The following is a 14623-nucleotide window of genomic DNA, read 5'->3' as shown; positions in this document are numbered from 1 at the left end:
TCTTGTAGACATTTACAGCTGTTAATTTCCCCCTTATCACTGTTTTTGCTGCATCTAATAACTTTTGGCATAGTGTGCTTCATTTTCATTTGTCTCAAAGTATTTTCTAATTTCCCTTATGATTTCTTGTTTGATCCCTTGGTTGTTTAAGAGTATATTAGTCCATTTGCGTTGCTATAAAGGAATACCTCCGGCTTGGTAATTTATAAAGAGAAGTTTATTTTGGCTCATGGTTCAGCAGGCTGTACAAGCATGGAACTAACATCTACTTAGCTTCTGGTGACAGCCTTAGGAAGCTTGTGGTCATAGCAAAAGGGGAAGCAGATATATCACATGGCAAGAGAGCAGGGGGAATTGCCACACTCTTAACCAGATTACCTGTAAACTCAGAGCAAGATCTCTCATTACCATGGGGAGGGCACTAAGCCATTCATGAAGGATCTGCCCTCATGACCCAAACACATCCCACCAGACCCCACCTCCAGCACTGGGGATTATTTTTCAACATGTGATTTGAAGGGGACAGACATCCAAACCATATCAAAGCATATGCTATTTAATTTCCATATACTTGTGAGTTTCCTGGTTTTCCTTCCATTATTGAGTTTTGCTTTCATTTCACTGTTACTAGAAAAGGCACTTTGTATGACTTTACCTTTTAAAATATATACTGTTTGTGGCCTATCATATGTTATATCCTGGAGAATGTTCCATTTGCACTTGAGAAAAAAATGTATATTCTATTGTTGTTGGGTGGATGTTCTATACATTCTGTTAGGTCCACTTGGCCTAGAGCATTGTTCAAACTCTATTGTCTCATTGTCCTGTTCATTATAAAAGTGTAGTATTGAAGTCTCCAAGCATTATTTTAGAAGTATCTGTTTCTTCCTTCAGTTCTATAAATGTTTGCTTCATATGTTTTGGAACTCTGGTATTTGGTGCTTATGCTTATAATCGTTACATCTTCCTGATGAATTGACCCTTTTATTAATGTCGTTCCAGGCTGGAGTGCAGTGGCACAATCTTGGCTGACTGCAACCTCTGCCTCCCAAGTTCAAGCAATTCTCCTGCCCCAGCCTCCTGAGTAGCTGGGATTACAGGCACGTACCACCATGCCTGGCTAATTTTTGTATTTTTAGTAGAGGTGGGGTTTCATGTTGGTCAGGCTGGTCTCGAACTCCTGACCTCAGGTGATCCGCTTGCCTCAGCCTCCGAATGTGCTGGGGTTACAGGCCTGAGCCACCGCGCCTGGCCTGTAACAGTTTTTGACATAAAGTTTGTCTCTTAGGATACTCACCCCAGCTCTCTTTTGGGTATTATTTTCATGAGATATCTTTTTCCATCCTTTCATTTTCAACTTATGTATGTGTTGAGAGCTAAAGTGATTCTCTTGTAGATAGAATGTAATTGGATCGTGTGTTCTTATCCATTCTGCCAGTCTGTGGCTTTTGAGTTGAATCTATTTACATTTAAAATAATTACTGATAGGGAAAGACTTTTGCTACTTTGTTAGTTTTCTGTATGTCTTACAGCTTTTTTGTCCCTCTTCCTCCATTACTGCCTCCTGTTGTGCTTATTTGATATTTTGTAATGGCACATTTTGATCTAAACTATTCTATAGATAGTTTCATTGTGGATACCATAGAGATTGCCTAGGACAACCTAAAGTTACAACAATTAGTTTTAAATTGATATCAACTTAACATTAATTGCATACACGAACTCCTATATAGCTCTACCACCCCACTCTGTTTTGTAAATGTCACAAATAATATCTTTATACATTATATGCCCATTAACATTTAAAATTATTTTGTATGCATTTTTAAAAGCAAAGTTACAAACCAAAACTGTAAAAATGCTGCTTTTTATATTTTCCCATGTATTTACCATTATCAGAGATCTTTATATCAAGTTTACAGTCTAGCTTCCTTTTATTTCAACCTAAAGGATTTCCTTTAGCATTTTTTGTAGGTCAGATCTAATGGTAATGAATTCCCTCAGCTTATGTTTATCTAGGAATGTCTTAATTCCTCCCTCTTTTTTGAAGGACAGTTTGCCAGAATCAGAATTTTCAGTTGACAGTTTTTTGTCTTTTAGCACTTATATATATAATTTCACTGCCTTCTGGCCTTCAAGGTTTCTGCTGAGAAATGAGCAGATCATCTTATTATTTCCTATATGTGATGAGTCTCTTTTCTTTTACTGGTTTCGAGATCCTCTGTCTTTTGACTGTTTGGTTATAGTGTGCCTCAGATTGATCTCTGTGGGTTTATCCTACTTGGAGTTTATTTAGCTTCTTGGATTTGTAGATTCATATCTTTCCCAAAATATGGCATTTTTTGGCCAAGATTTTTTCAAATATGGGGTCTCACTATATTGCCCAAGCTGGTCTTGAACTTCTAGGTTCAAATAATCTCTGTCCTTTTCTCCTCCTCCTCTTTTTGCTGGACTCATAAGATGTGTATTGGTCCATTTGATGGTTTCCCATAAGTTCGTTAGGTTCTATTCACTTTTCTTCGTTCTTTTTTCTTTCTTCTGTCTGCCCAAATCTGATGCTGAACCCCTCTGGTGAAGTTTGTTTTTTTGTATTTTTCAACCTTCGAATTTGAGATGGAGTTTTTGCTCTGTCGCCCAAGCTGGAATGCAGTGGTGCCATCTTGGCTCACTGCAACCTCCGCCTCTTGGGTTTAAGTGATTCTCCTGCCTCAGCCTTCCAAGTAGCTGGGATTACAGGTGCCCACCACCATGCCCAGCTGAGACGAGGTTTCACCATGCTGGCCACGCTGGTCTCAAACTCTTGACCTCAGGTGATCCCACCTCAGCTTCCCAAAATGCTAGGATTACAGGTGTGAGCCACCGTGCCTGGCCTGTTAGGTTACTTTTCATAATTTCTTTCTTTGCTGTTATTCTCACTGTGTTGTTCACCTGTCATTTCCTATAGTTCCTGGTGTGTGTGTTTTTTTTTGTTTTGTTTTGTTTTGTTAGGTCTTTGGGCATATTTAAGACAGTTGTTTTCAAGTCTTTGTCCAGTGCCTGTACATCTTTAGGGACAGTTTCTTTTCTTCGAGTGTACCATATTTTCTAGTTTCTTTGTATGCCTTGTGATTTTTGTTGAAAATTAGGCATTTTAAAAAACAGCCACCTCTCCTACTTAGTCTTTGGAAACTGTCTCTGAGCCTAACAATTAACCCATCATGAAAATTTTAAGTTTTCTCAAACGTTTTATGAGTCTGTCTTGCCTGGGTCTGCATATACATACCCTTCTTAATTCCCCTATACGTAGCTGCTTTCGAATGTCTTAATTTCCCGAAGTATTTTGTCTGAGGTTATCCTCAGGGCCTGAGATGATCTGTTGTTCATCTGTTGCTCATAATCTCTTGTTTTTATGCATCCATATCTGTCATCCCCCTGCAGCTTTCCTGAGTAGTAGTAATTGCTTTTCTACCTGGGAGCTAAGTGAAACAGACTAATCCTTCAGGCAGCCCACAGACTTGTCAGAATGTTGCAGATAAGGTCTGCTCTGCTCCCTCCAGTTCAAGGGACACAGTTGGAAACTGGGCTGCTGCCTCCTCCGGACCAAGATTGTACCACGCTGGGGAAGTGGTGCAAGGTTGAGTGAAAATACCCTTAAGTTTCCTACTGTTTTGAATGTGACTTTTCTTGAATGGGCATTTACTTGTTTGCTGTAGAATTTGACTGTTTTCCAGAGTCCCTTGTAAGGTTATTTTAGCCAATCTCTTGTTTCATGGAGATGTTTTCATGGAGGAATGAGGACTTGGAGCTTCCTAGTCCACCATATTACTGATGTTACTCCAGTGGTCAGGCTTTGGTTTTAAAGTCATTAAGACACAGTTGCTTCTTGTATTCAGTGGGATTAGGTTTGCAAGTTCACTCCTTATAGCCACCCTCTCTCTTGAATGGCATGGATACCAAGAGTGCCAGGGCCTGAAGCAAGGTGAAGAGGCATCTGTGGTTTCTCTCTGACTGGGGCTGCTTGACTTCATGGGGAGTGGAGCTTGAGTACCACTTGCCTGGCTCTGTGCCAGGTGTACAGTCTTATTTTTGCTTGGGGCACAGTGGTGAAATGTGAAACTTGTAGACCCTGCCCTTCAGGTGGGATCACAGAAAGGAAGCATCTATAGGTGTGGAGCTATCACTGGTGACTTAGATGAGGGCATGGGCCACAGTTTGCTGGTCTCCTTAGTAAACAGTGGTCTCCGGGAGGGAACGGGGGCCCTGGACGCTCCATGCACTTGTCACATTGGGCCAAAGAGAAGAAATCTAAGCATGAGGGTCTTCACTGACCTTCAGCCAGCCAGCTGCTTCCATGTGAATAGGGAGGGCAGGCCCTGAGAGCATACGCCTCTGGATGACTTGACTGGCTGAGCTAATGAAGCCTTTGCCATGGCTGCCCAGAGAGAGCTGGTTTAGGGTCTAGCATGACCAAGGAAGGGTACATCAGGAGAGCACCCCACCCAGGGCACTGCTGTTTTAGCTGAACAGGCCCATGGGCTGTGAACCCAAGGCCCTCCCTGTGCCCCCCACCCCTTCCTCTCTATACCATGGCAGAGATTCATGTAGGGCTGACTGCTTTTCTGAGACAGCACTGAGGCTGCCAGCCTGTGGCCAACAGCAGGGCCTTCACCACAGCCAGCGGATGCTGAGCCAGCGTTCCCCACTCCTTCTCTTACCAAAGCACGTGAATCCCATATTCTAAACCACCAGAACAGCAGGAGCTCTTACTTCTGGCTTTTGCCCAGTCCCACAGTCTGGCACTGTCCACCTGCAAACAGGAAGCATGGGCCTCTTTCTTGGCACGTGATTCCAGCACCATCAACACTTACCTAGCGTAAATGCACCTCTGGGCACTGTGCTAGGTACGGTGCCATCTTAGGAAAACCTCCAAAGGTTTGCCTGCTTCCCTCAAGTAGAGAGCCCATATGGAGAGCTGGAGTGAGTTGTTGTGCACAGGGCAAGGTGCACAACTAGTTGGTAGAGCCAGGCCTCTGGGGGTCACTCTGGGAGAGCCTGAGGTGCTGGGCCAGGTGTAGTAAGGAAGATGGGAGAAGGGTGGCTGAGTGCACAGAAGAAAGGCAGTGGAGTCCGTGACTTTGGGGATCCCCATGCAAGTGCCGGAGCTGGTGCTGTAGAGCTGTGGTAGGGGTAGAGAGATGCTGGGACGAGAGAACTTTCTGACCTGGCATTCCTGGAGGGCCTGTGAGTGCAAGCATGGCAATGTTCTTGTTGAGGCGCCGCAGCCATGGTGAGGCACTGTGGAGCAAGGGCTAAGGGGAGGAGCTGTGAGTGGGTTCCGCCAGCCCCCAGAAGCCTGGCTGTGATGGGGTGAACTCTGCTGACCATTTGGGAGGCAGAAGTACGGCTGTCTTACAAGAAGACACGTCTTGTAAGCGGCCAACAGTGGGACGAGACTTCAGTGGTTAGCCTTTCTTCTGTGCACTCAGCTACCCTTCTCCCATCTTCCTTACCACACCCGGCCCAACACCTCAGGCCCTCCCAGAGTGACCCCCAGAGGGCTGGCTCTACCCACTCCAGCCCCGGCACTGGGAAGAAAGGCTAGTGTTCAGCACCACAGCCACCATCCCCTCCACCCAGCCCCACACATGTACTAGGGTCCCATCTAGAAGAGCTGCTCCCCCCAGCACACTCCTACCTCACTCCATCTGTGCTCGCCCTGTTCTCATCCTGCCCCACCATTTCACTTGACTCCCAGCACAGGTGCCCTGGCACAGCAGGGATCTTGTGTGTGACTTCTGGCCTCATTCCAGTGCCTCTTTACCACCCCATGGGCCTTACCTCACCCTTTTCTCCAGCACTGTTGGGCCAAAATGAGACCTTATCAAAGAAAGAACAGGACACTTGCCTTTTTCCTCAGGTTCTTAATTATGTTTTTAGTTTTTTGTGAGTCTCTCTGGAATCCTGAAGATGTGGAAGAGTTTGACTAAAGTATATAAATACTCAGAGCTTTTTTTTTTTTTTTTAACATCCAGGATCTCAAGGGTGTTCAGAACCTTTTCAAATAAATAATACAGCCATAGAAGAGAAGCAGCCTATAGGCCTTTCCCTGTGAAATGGCCCCTGTATGGGGACACTTCAAGCTGGGTGGAAGGACAGTTGCACTGTGACAGGAGAAAAGAAAGGATCTTTTTCTCTGAGGAACGTGAGTCCCCTTTAGTTGTCAGGCCCAGAGAGGCACTGAAATGTGACAGCAGTTACGCCTCACTCCCCACACTGACCTAAGTAATTGCGTGCTCTGTGGACTCTAAGCTAGTAGCCATAAATTAACCTAACAATGCCATAATTCATACCCTATCATTCAACAGTATATAGCCAATTACTAATCAGTGTTCTTTTAATAAATCAGTACAGTAATAATTCCTTAAAACTTTTATAATTGCTGATTCATTCATTTTTCTTTAAAAACTGGAGCATCTCCTTTATTCTGCAGAACACTTCCAGTGTTTCCTGAGCAGCTGGCCTCAACCTTGGCCCAAATAAACTCTGTATGTTAATTTTGCCTCAGTTTCTTTAGGTCAGTAGGAACAACAGAGCAGTGGCTGACTACAGAAAATGTTTGGGATCTTACCTGAGGAGCTTCTGCAAGGAGGCTTCCAGATGTTTAAAGTTTGGCTTGAGTTGGGGTGTCCTCAGACCCCGCTGACATGGAGTAGTCATCATTCTGAGAACAACTTGGTATCTGTTATGAGACCTGGTTTGGCTGGGTGAGGTGGCGATTGGCTTCACACTGTGACAAGCCACCTTAGGCTGCCAGGAGAAGCTCTCCGTGGCGGAGAGGCTGCCCCTAGGTGGAGTGAAACCAGGTGCTGGGATCTCCTGATCATGACGTTTTCTGCTTTGCAGACTGATGAAGAGAAGCAGCAGGACTTACCTGTGGTAATGCCAGTTTTTGACAGAAATACCTGCAGCATCCCCAAATCCCAAATCTCTTTCATTGATTACTTCATCACAGACATGTTTGATGCTTGGGATGGTAAGAAATCTTCCTTAAAATAGCATATTTTCCTCTAAATAATAGGGAACCACTATGAAGGAGTGCATTTGACTCATTTAGAATATGATTTGGGGCCTGGGCTTTCAAGAACTAGAGAGAAGTGAACCATCACCGAGGGCCCCTGAGGGCTGGGTGTTCTTTCTTAACACTCTCCACAGGCTTAGGCATCTTTATGCCTGTTTTATAGATGACGGGATTGAATTTGGGGCCCCACAGCTTATAGTAGAGCAGCTAGGGTTCAAAACCAATCGTGCTGGCTCCAAAACCCATGGTGTTTCTACAGCAGCCCTTTGCCCTCCACTATCCCCTGCTTCTCCCGGCCTCACTCTACACAAGACCAGAAGGACTGGTCTGTCTCTGACTGATGCATGTCACCCTCCTCTAACTTCAGGGGGGCACAGGAGTCTATCAAAAAAATATCAGAGAACTGATATTCCATGGTCATCTTTGTCCTGAGGGCTGCACCTTGGAGGAGGGGCTACAGGGCTGGTAAATGTCCAGGAAATAAACCCGTGTCTCAAGAAGGCCGTAGAACAGGGGTAGGCGGCTGGGGAGAAGGACTGAAGCAGTGGAGACAGCTGCGGCTTTGGGGGAACTGCATGCTCTGCAGTTCACTGCCTCTGGGACTGAGACCAGACGTGTGCATCCCCAGGCTGCACGTTCTTCATGTGGTGCAGGTGGAAGGAGATGCTGGTGTATGTGAAGCATGCGTGAAGGGAGAGCGAGCACACAAGGGCCAGGCCGTCAGGTGGGGGGCACACTACATGTTGCTTTCTGACACCCAGGCCCAAAGGTGCTGGTTTAATGGTAATTAAGCAGATTAGCCACCTTCTGTTTTATTTACCACAGTTACCAGCTCAGCAGGTGGTCATAGAGGAGGTGCTGGCATTGAGAATAGGGTCAGCCAACTTCAGTCAGCCATGGCTCGGCTCGTTGAAGCTGCTGGGTGTGTTTGCCTGGGTCTGTTTAGCCTCATGCAGATGCCTGCTCCCATCTGTCACTCTTTAAAATGCTCTTAGTAGAAAGCCTAAAATGTAAACAGAGGCTGTGAAAGGATATCACATTCCCATCTTTCTCTCCAGCCTTTGTAGACCTGCCTGATTTAATGCAGCATCTTGACAACAACTTTAAATACTGGAAAGGATTGGATGAAATGAAGCTGCGGAGCCTCCGACCACCTCCTGAATAGTAGGAGACACCACCCAGAGCCCTGAAGCTTTGTTCCTTTGGTCATTTGGAATTCCTGAGGGCAGCCAGAGTTCCTTGGTCCTTTCAGTATTAGGCAGAACAGCCCCCTGGTCTGCATAGCCTGTGAAAGCCCACGGGGACATCAGTAACCTTCTGCAGCCACCATCCGATGCCATTACTGTCAAGTGAGACTTGGCCACTATAGCCTGGGCCTGCCGCAGGAGCTCTTCAGAAAGGCACATGAAGACCATGGTTTGCATCAGCTTTCTGATAAAACACAAGGTCTGGAGTGCCCCTGCAAAGGGTATTAATGGATTTCCTGCCAGTGACAGAGCATGTCTATTGCAAACAATTTCTCTCAGTTATGTTCAGCACTTAAGAACAGCTAATGGCAATAGGATCTTTAGCAACTTTTTCACATCATAGAAGGTGCAATCACTCACTTTGGAACACTACTGAGAGTGACTTCTCTTTTAAAATTGAGTAGCAAATGAAAAATTAAAAGAAAATTTGAACTTGATTATTAATATCAATTAAAATGCTTTATTTATTTTATTAAAAGCTCAGTATTTTCTGTGAATTCAAAAATAGTTCAAAGCCAAAGCCAACTTCAAATACCATGACCAAATTTACATGATTCATATTCATTATGCATTACTTGGTATACAGACTTATTTTCATAATGCAAATTAATATAAAATGACATTTTTACTGCACTATAGAAATATTCGTGTATGTTAAACTTTTCTGATTGAGGCTAATTGGAAAAAGCTGGGGTCTTTTTCTAAGCACTAAAGAAGGCTGCTTCTACTCTATAGAACCCAGGGCTCTGAAATAGCTCTAGCTGCCTAATGAACTTCACAGGTAACTCCCCAAGGTAAAATTAGACTCTTCTTGGTTTGCAAAGAAAAATTAGGACTTAACACTTTTTTCTAAAATTTTATAATTGAATTCCAAACGTCTACCCTATTTTATACTGTTTCTACAAAATATTCCTTATAAAAACAAAGAACAAAAATGGTATATTTAATGAATTGACATTTTATAACCAACCTGTTTTTATCTGCAGTGGGAATCTTTGATGCCAGAAATTTATAAAGAGGTTCTGTACCTTCACACTTTGAATAAGCATAATACCATAAAAAATGACACTTGACATGTCAATGTGTTTGTCATTTCATTTTAAACTCGTATTTGTGGTTTTTTCCCAGATAAAAATGAAATTAAACCATTTCTTTTTAAGAAATCATGTTTTATCTTTTTGGAGAATTCTTTGTTTCATAATACTTATAATATTTATTTTTTTAAATAAAGGTCAGGCACAGTGGCTTATGACTGTAATCTCAGTACATTGTAAGCCTAAGAGTTCAAGACCAGCCTGGGCAACATGGCAAGACCTCATCTCTACAAAAAATTTAAAAATTAGCCAGGCATAGTGACATGCACCTGTGATCTCTGCTGCTTAGGAGCTGAGGTGGGAGGACTGCCTGAGCCAAGGAGTTCAGTGCTGCAGTGAGCTATGATCATGCCACTATATTCCATCCTTGGCAACAAAGCAAGACCCTATCTCTAAATAATAAATAATATTCCCTACTTTACAGAAAAGATTGGTAGTTAAATGACTTTTTCAAGGTCACACAGGGCCATATGAGTATGTTGAGAAGTTCTCAGAATTAACCTTAGTTCACTGCCTGGTACCTCTGAATGGGTATTGAGAGATGAGAGGCACACTGGAGAACTGACAGAGGGCTCTCAGAGATGGGTGCTGGGTACCAGGTACCCATTCAGAGATGTCAGGACACTGGAGGGCTGACAGGGCAAGCCCTTTGGGGTCTCTGTTTAAGGAAACAAAGGCTTTGTCCTATGTTAAGACATTTGACCTGGGATGGTAATTGTGGACGAAGTGGGGAAGACAGTTCTGTCCCCTCCCCAGGTGCAAAGGAAAAAGGAAATGAAGCACACGAAAAACTCAACCATCTTGAGGCAGACATAGCAGTGTATGCAATATATGGAATTTGCATCACCAAGACTGGTAACAATTATCAAATAATCTGAAAGAGACGTTAAGATGAGTAGGCTTAACATGCTTAAACAGATAAGCAAAAAAGAAACTAAGCCAGACCTGGCATGGTGGCTTACACCTGTAATCCCAGCACTTTGGGAGGCCGAGGCAGGTGGATCACGAGGTCAGGAGATTGAGACTATCCTGGCTAACACGGTGAAACCCCGTCTCTACTAAAAATGCAAAAAATCAGCCGGGCGTGGTGGCAGGCGCCTGTAGTCCCAGCTACTCTGGAGGCTGAGGCAGGAGAATGGTGGGAACCCAGAAGGCGGAGCTTGCAGTGAGCCGAGATCGCGCCACTGCACTCCAGCCTGGGTGAGAGAGCAAGACTCTGTCAAAAAAAAAAGAAAAAGAAAAACTAAACCAACACAGTTTAAAAATAATGGATTTGACAAAAAACCATATTAATAGACTAGAGATGATGAATATAGTCATTGAAACAAACAAAAAAACTTCAAAGTCTAGGTGTCACCGAAGACCAGACGTAACTAGAGGGAATTAGTAAATTGGAAGACAATGAAGGGACTCAATTAGAATACAGCACAGAGAGAGAAAAATGGAAAATTTGAAAGATAAAATATGAGAATAGAAAGAAACACTTCAAAATATGTCCAGTTAGGAGATCCAGAAGGGAGAATGGGGAGAGGCACCATCTGGAGGAGGACAGAGTCCTCCAGGATTTGATAGACACAAGTCCACAGATTTAACGGCACATTGAATCCTAAGCAGTATAAATAAAACAGATCCACACAAGTGAAGCTGTAGACCATTGAGCACAAAGAGAAATACTTAAAAGCTGAGAAAAGACAGGCCGGGCATGGTGGCTCACACCTGTAATCTCAGCACTTTGGGAGGCCAAGGCAGGCGGATCATGAGGTCAGGAGTTCAAGACCAGCCTGGCCAATATGGTGAAATCCTGTCTCTACTAAAAATAGAAAAATTAACCAGGTGTTATGGCAGGTGCCTGTAGTCCCAGCTACTCAGGAGGCTGACGCAGGAGAATTGCTTGAACCTGGGAGGAGGAGGTTGTGGTGAGCCAAGATCGCACCATTGCTCTCCAGCCTGGGCAACAAGAGCGAAATTCTGTCTCCAAAAAAAAAAAGAAATCACAGGAAAGCAAAGAAGAAATAAAATGCAACTAATGCAACCAGTAAAAGAAAAATGGAAAAAGAAAATGCATGAGTTAGAAAAGACAGTGGCAGAAATAAGTATAAACTCATACACACAATCTACTGTAAAGATCTACATGTTAAAAAAAAAAAAAAGCATATGGTGAAACCCCGTCTCTACCAAAAATACAAAAATTGGGCATGGTAGCATGTGCTGTAGTCCCAGCTACTCAGGAGACTGAGGCAGGAGAATCGCTTGAACCAGGAAGGTGGAGGTTGCAGTGAGCTGAGATCATGCCACTGCATTCCAGCCTGGACGACGGAGCAAGACTCCGTCTCAAAAAAAAAAAAAAAAAGGTAGCATATGACAAAAGATATAAACCAAACTCGGTAGCTCAAATCAATGTAAATTTATTGTCTCATGTTTCCTGGGACTGTAAGGCTGGAGTCAAGGTGTCAACAGGGTTGGTTCCTTCTGTGGGCCCAGAGAGAGGAATCATCCTGTGCTGCTGACAATCCTTGATGTTCCTTGGCTAGCAGATGCATCGTCCCAATCTCTGCCTCCATCTTCACATTGCCTTCTGTGGGACCTGTGTCTTCCCTTCTACTTATAAAAACACTGGTCCTTGGATTTAGGGTCTATGCTAAATCCAGGCTGGTTTCACTTCAAAATCCTTAACCAATTACGTCTGGAAGGACCCTATTTCCACATGGAGTCACATTTTGAGGTTTCAGGGGGAAACTGTTCTACCCATGACCAGATGGTGACATCATGTTCTTGTTTGCTTACTCTGATGAAGCAAGCTGCCACATTGTGAGCTGCCTTGTGAGACATACATGGCAAGGAACTAATGATAGCCTGCAGCTCACAACCAACAAGGAACTGAATCCTCCCAGCAACCACGTGAGTGAGCTGGAAGTAGATCCTGCCCTAGTCAAGTCTTTAGATGAGACCACTCTCCCAGGAGACACCTTGATTACAGCCTTACAAGAGAATCTGAGCCAGAGGGCCCAGCTAAGCTACACCTGGATTCCTGACACACAGAAACTGAGATAACAAATGTTTTAAACCATTACGTTTTAATGCAGTTTGTTGCACAGCAACAAATAACTAATATGTAAACTGTATAGCACTGAAAAAGAACGAAGCAGAGCTACAGATGTTAACTGGGGGAAAGATTAATAATACTGGATGAAAAGGCAAAATTGCACTATGATATAGTTTATGTAAATTTTTTGAATACCCAGTACACTAATGCTCATGTAGAAATTAATAGTAGGAACATTAAAATTAAAATATTCAGGAAGTTTACAAATACTGTGAACTGGCTTATACAATACTGCCTAGCCTCCTGGTGTACACACAGAGAGTGAAAAGCCTTTCTTCCAAACTCCCTTGCACCCAGGTTTTTATATCTAATTTAGATTCACTTGTCAGATGGCATTTGTCCAAGACTGATTTAGAACTGAGTCATAAATGGAAAAAAGCAAAGGTCCACATTGGGGCATTAATTTTGAATGTCAGAAATGCCATTCTAGACCCAGCAGCTATAACGACAGCTTCCTGATTGTGGTAGAAACAACAAGGCTTTGGAGCCACAGCAGTAACTTTGGCAGCCCAGCCTGAGGTGTGATTTTAAGGAGACTTTCCAGGAAACACAGTCAAGGGTCTATTTTTTCAGCTCTTGCACTGAATAAATCCCTTCGCTTAAGCCGGCTAGGGGAGTTCTCCAGTCTCAAAATTAAGGACTCTGATCAAGACCAGAAGTATATACTCCAACTTGAAAATGGCAGTTACCTTTGGAGGCTGGGGAGGGGTCTGGTGCTGGGAAGACCTTCAAAGGGAACTATGTATATTTTCTATTTCTGAAATAATAAAGCAGAGGCAGGGCATGGTGGCTTATGCCTATAATCCCAGTACTTTCGGAGGCCGAGGCAGGTGGGTCACCTGAGGTCAGGAGTTCAAGACCAGCCTGGCCAATATGGTGAAATTCCGACTCTACTAAAAATACAAAAAAAAAAAAAAAAATTAGCTTGGTGTGGTGGTGGGCGCCTGTAATCCCACTTACTTGGGAGACTAAGGTGGGAGAATCACTTGAACCTGGAAGGCAGAGGTTGTAGTGAGCCGAGGTCGTGCCACTGCACTCCAGCCTGGAGACAGAGCGAGACTGTCTCAAAAAAGAAAAAAAAGGTAGGCACAGCAAAATGTTAACATTTATTAAGTCTAGTGGTGAGTACATTAATTTTTTTTAAAGGTAGCTAGGGCCAAGGCAGCTAGGATTTTTGTCTGTTTGTTTGTTTTTTGAGACAGATCTCTGTTGCCCAGGCTGGAGTGCAGTGGTTCAGTCAGGCTCACTGCAGCCTCTACCTCCCAGGCTCAAACAATTCTCCCACCTCAGCCTCCTAGAGTAGCTGGGACTACAGGCATATTTTAAGCAGAAAAAGTAGTACAGAAAACAGAAGCCATATGAAAAAAATTTAAAAATCAACAATAAAAATCAAAATATTTTATGTGACAAATCACAATATGTCAAAAGCAGGGAAATGTTTATAATTCATTTTATAAAAGTTTACTTCCATAATACTGATTGTTAAAATGTTTAAGAAAATGAACAGATGGAAGAAAAAATTTAAAAATGTTATGAACAGAAAGTTTGTAAGTTAAAAAAAAAAAAAGGTTCTTAAAGTTTATACTAAACTTCACTGATAGTAATCGAAATGCAAATTAGAACCAATTTGAGATATTTTTCACCTTTAAGATGAGTAAATAATAAAAGGCTTGATAATATAGTATGTTAATAAGAAGTTGCAGTGGCTCAAGCCTGTAATCCCAGCACTTTGGGAGGCCGAGGCAGGCAGATCATGAGGTCAAGAGTTTGAGACCAGCCTGTCCAACATAGTGAAACCCTGTCTGTACTAAAAATACAAAAATTAGCCAGGTGTGGTGATGGGCACCTATAATCACAGCTACTCCAGAGGCTGAGGCAGGAGAATTGCTTAAGCCCAGGGGGCAGAGGTTGCAGTGAGCCAAGATCGTGCCACTGCACTCCAGCCTGGGTGACAGAGCAAGACTCTGTCTCGGTGGGGGGAGTGGCGGGGGTGAGGCGGGGGAAGAATGTGTGGAAATGACATGGCAGATGAGTATAATTAGTACAACCTAATTACAAATTTGCCAGATCTATCCAAATTGTAAATGTACATGTAGTGTGACCTGGCAATTCTACTTCCAGG

The 14623-nt window shown here is 43.5% G+C and overlaps 1 protein-coding gene and 2 long non-coding RNA genes across 10 annotated transcripts in view; 1 reads left to right on the top strand and 2 right to left on the bottom strand.

Annotated features, from left to right (window-relative positions):
• The window catches only part of PDE8A (phosphodiesterase 8A), a 155046-nt gene extending 145579 nt beyond the window's left edge, over nucleotides 1-9467 (top strand). For all 5 annotated transcript variants that reach the window (XM_077937737.1, XM_077937739.1, XM_077937736.1 and 2 more), the window contains 2 exon segments: nucleotides 6883-7012; nucleotides 8116-9467. In XM_077937737.1, the coding sequence (XP_077793863.1) occupies nucleotides 6883-7012; nucleotides 8116-8222 (237 nt within the window). In that variant the 3' untranslated portion in view covers nucleotides 8223-9467.
• Nucleotides 1-14623, bottom strand: part of LOC106999271 (uncharacterized) — a 54095-nt gene that overhangs the window by 16663 nt on the left and 22809 nt on the right. The window contains exon 3 of one of the 4 annotated variants that reach the window (XR_013395910.1): nucleotides 6608-8060. The exons of the other annotated variants lie outside the window; for them this stretch is intronic. This is a non-coding gene — a long non-coding RNA (uncharacterized LOC106999271). The remainder of the gene's footprint in view (nucleotides 1-6607; nucleotides 8061-14623) is intronic. 4 annotated transcript variants of the gene reach the window in all.
• On the bottom strand, nucleotides 2892-5606 carry LOC144330058 (uncharacterized). The gene is made up of 2 exons (XR_013395913.1): nucleotides 5566-5606; nucleotides 2892-5021 (listed from the first exon to the last, which is right to left on the bottom strand). It is a non-coding gene; the product is annotated as an uncharacterized LOC144330058 (long non-coding RNA).

This window comes from Macaca mulatta, chromosome 7 (assembly GCF_049350105.2).
Source record: "Macaca mulatta isolate MMU2019108-1 chromosome 7, T2T-MMU8v2.0, whole genome shotgun sequence".
In the NCBI taxonomy this organism is placed as follows: domain Eukaryota; kingdom Metazoa; phylum Chordata; class Mammalia; order Primates; family Cercopithecidae; genus Macaca; species Macaca mulatta.
The sequence above is the reverse complement of the archived record's forward strand: the minus strand, read 5'-3'. Positions and strand labels throughout refer to the sequence as shown.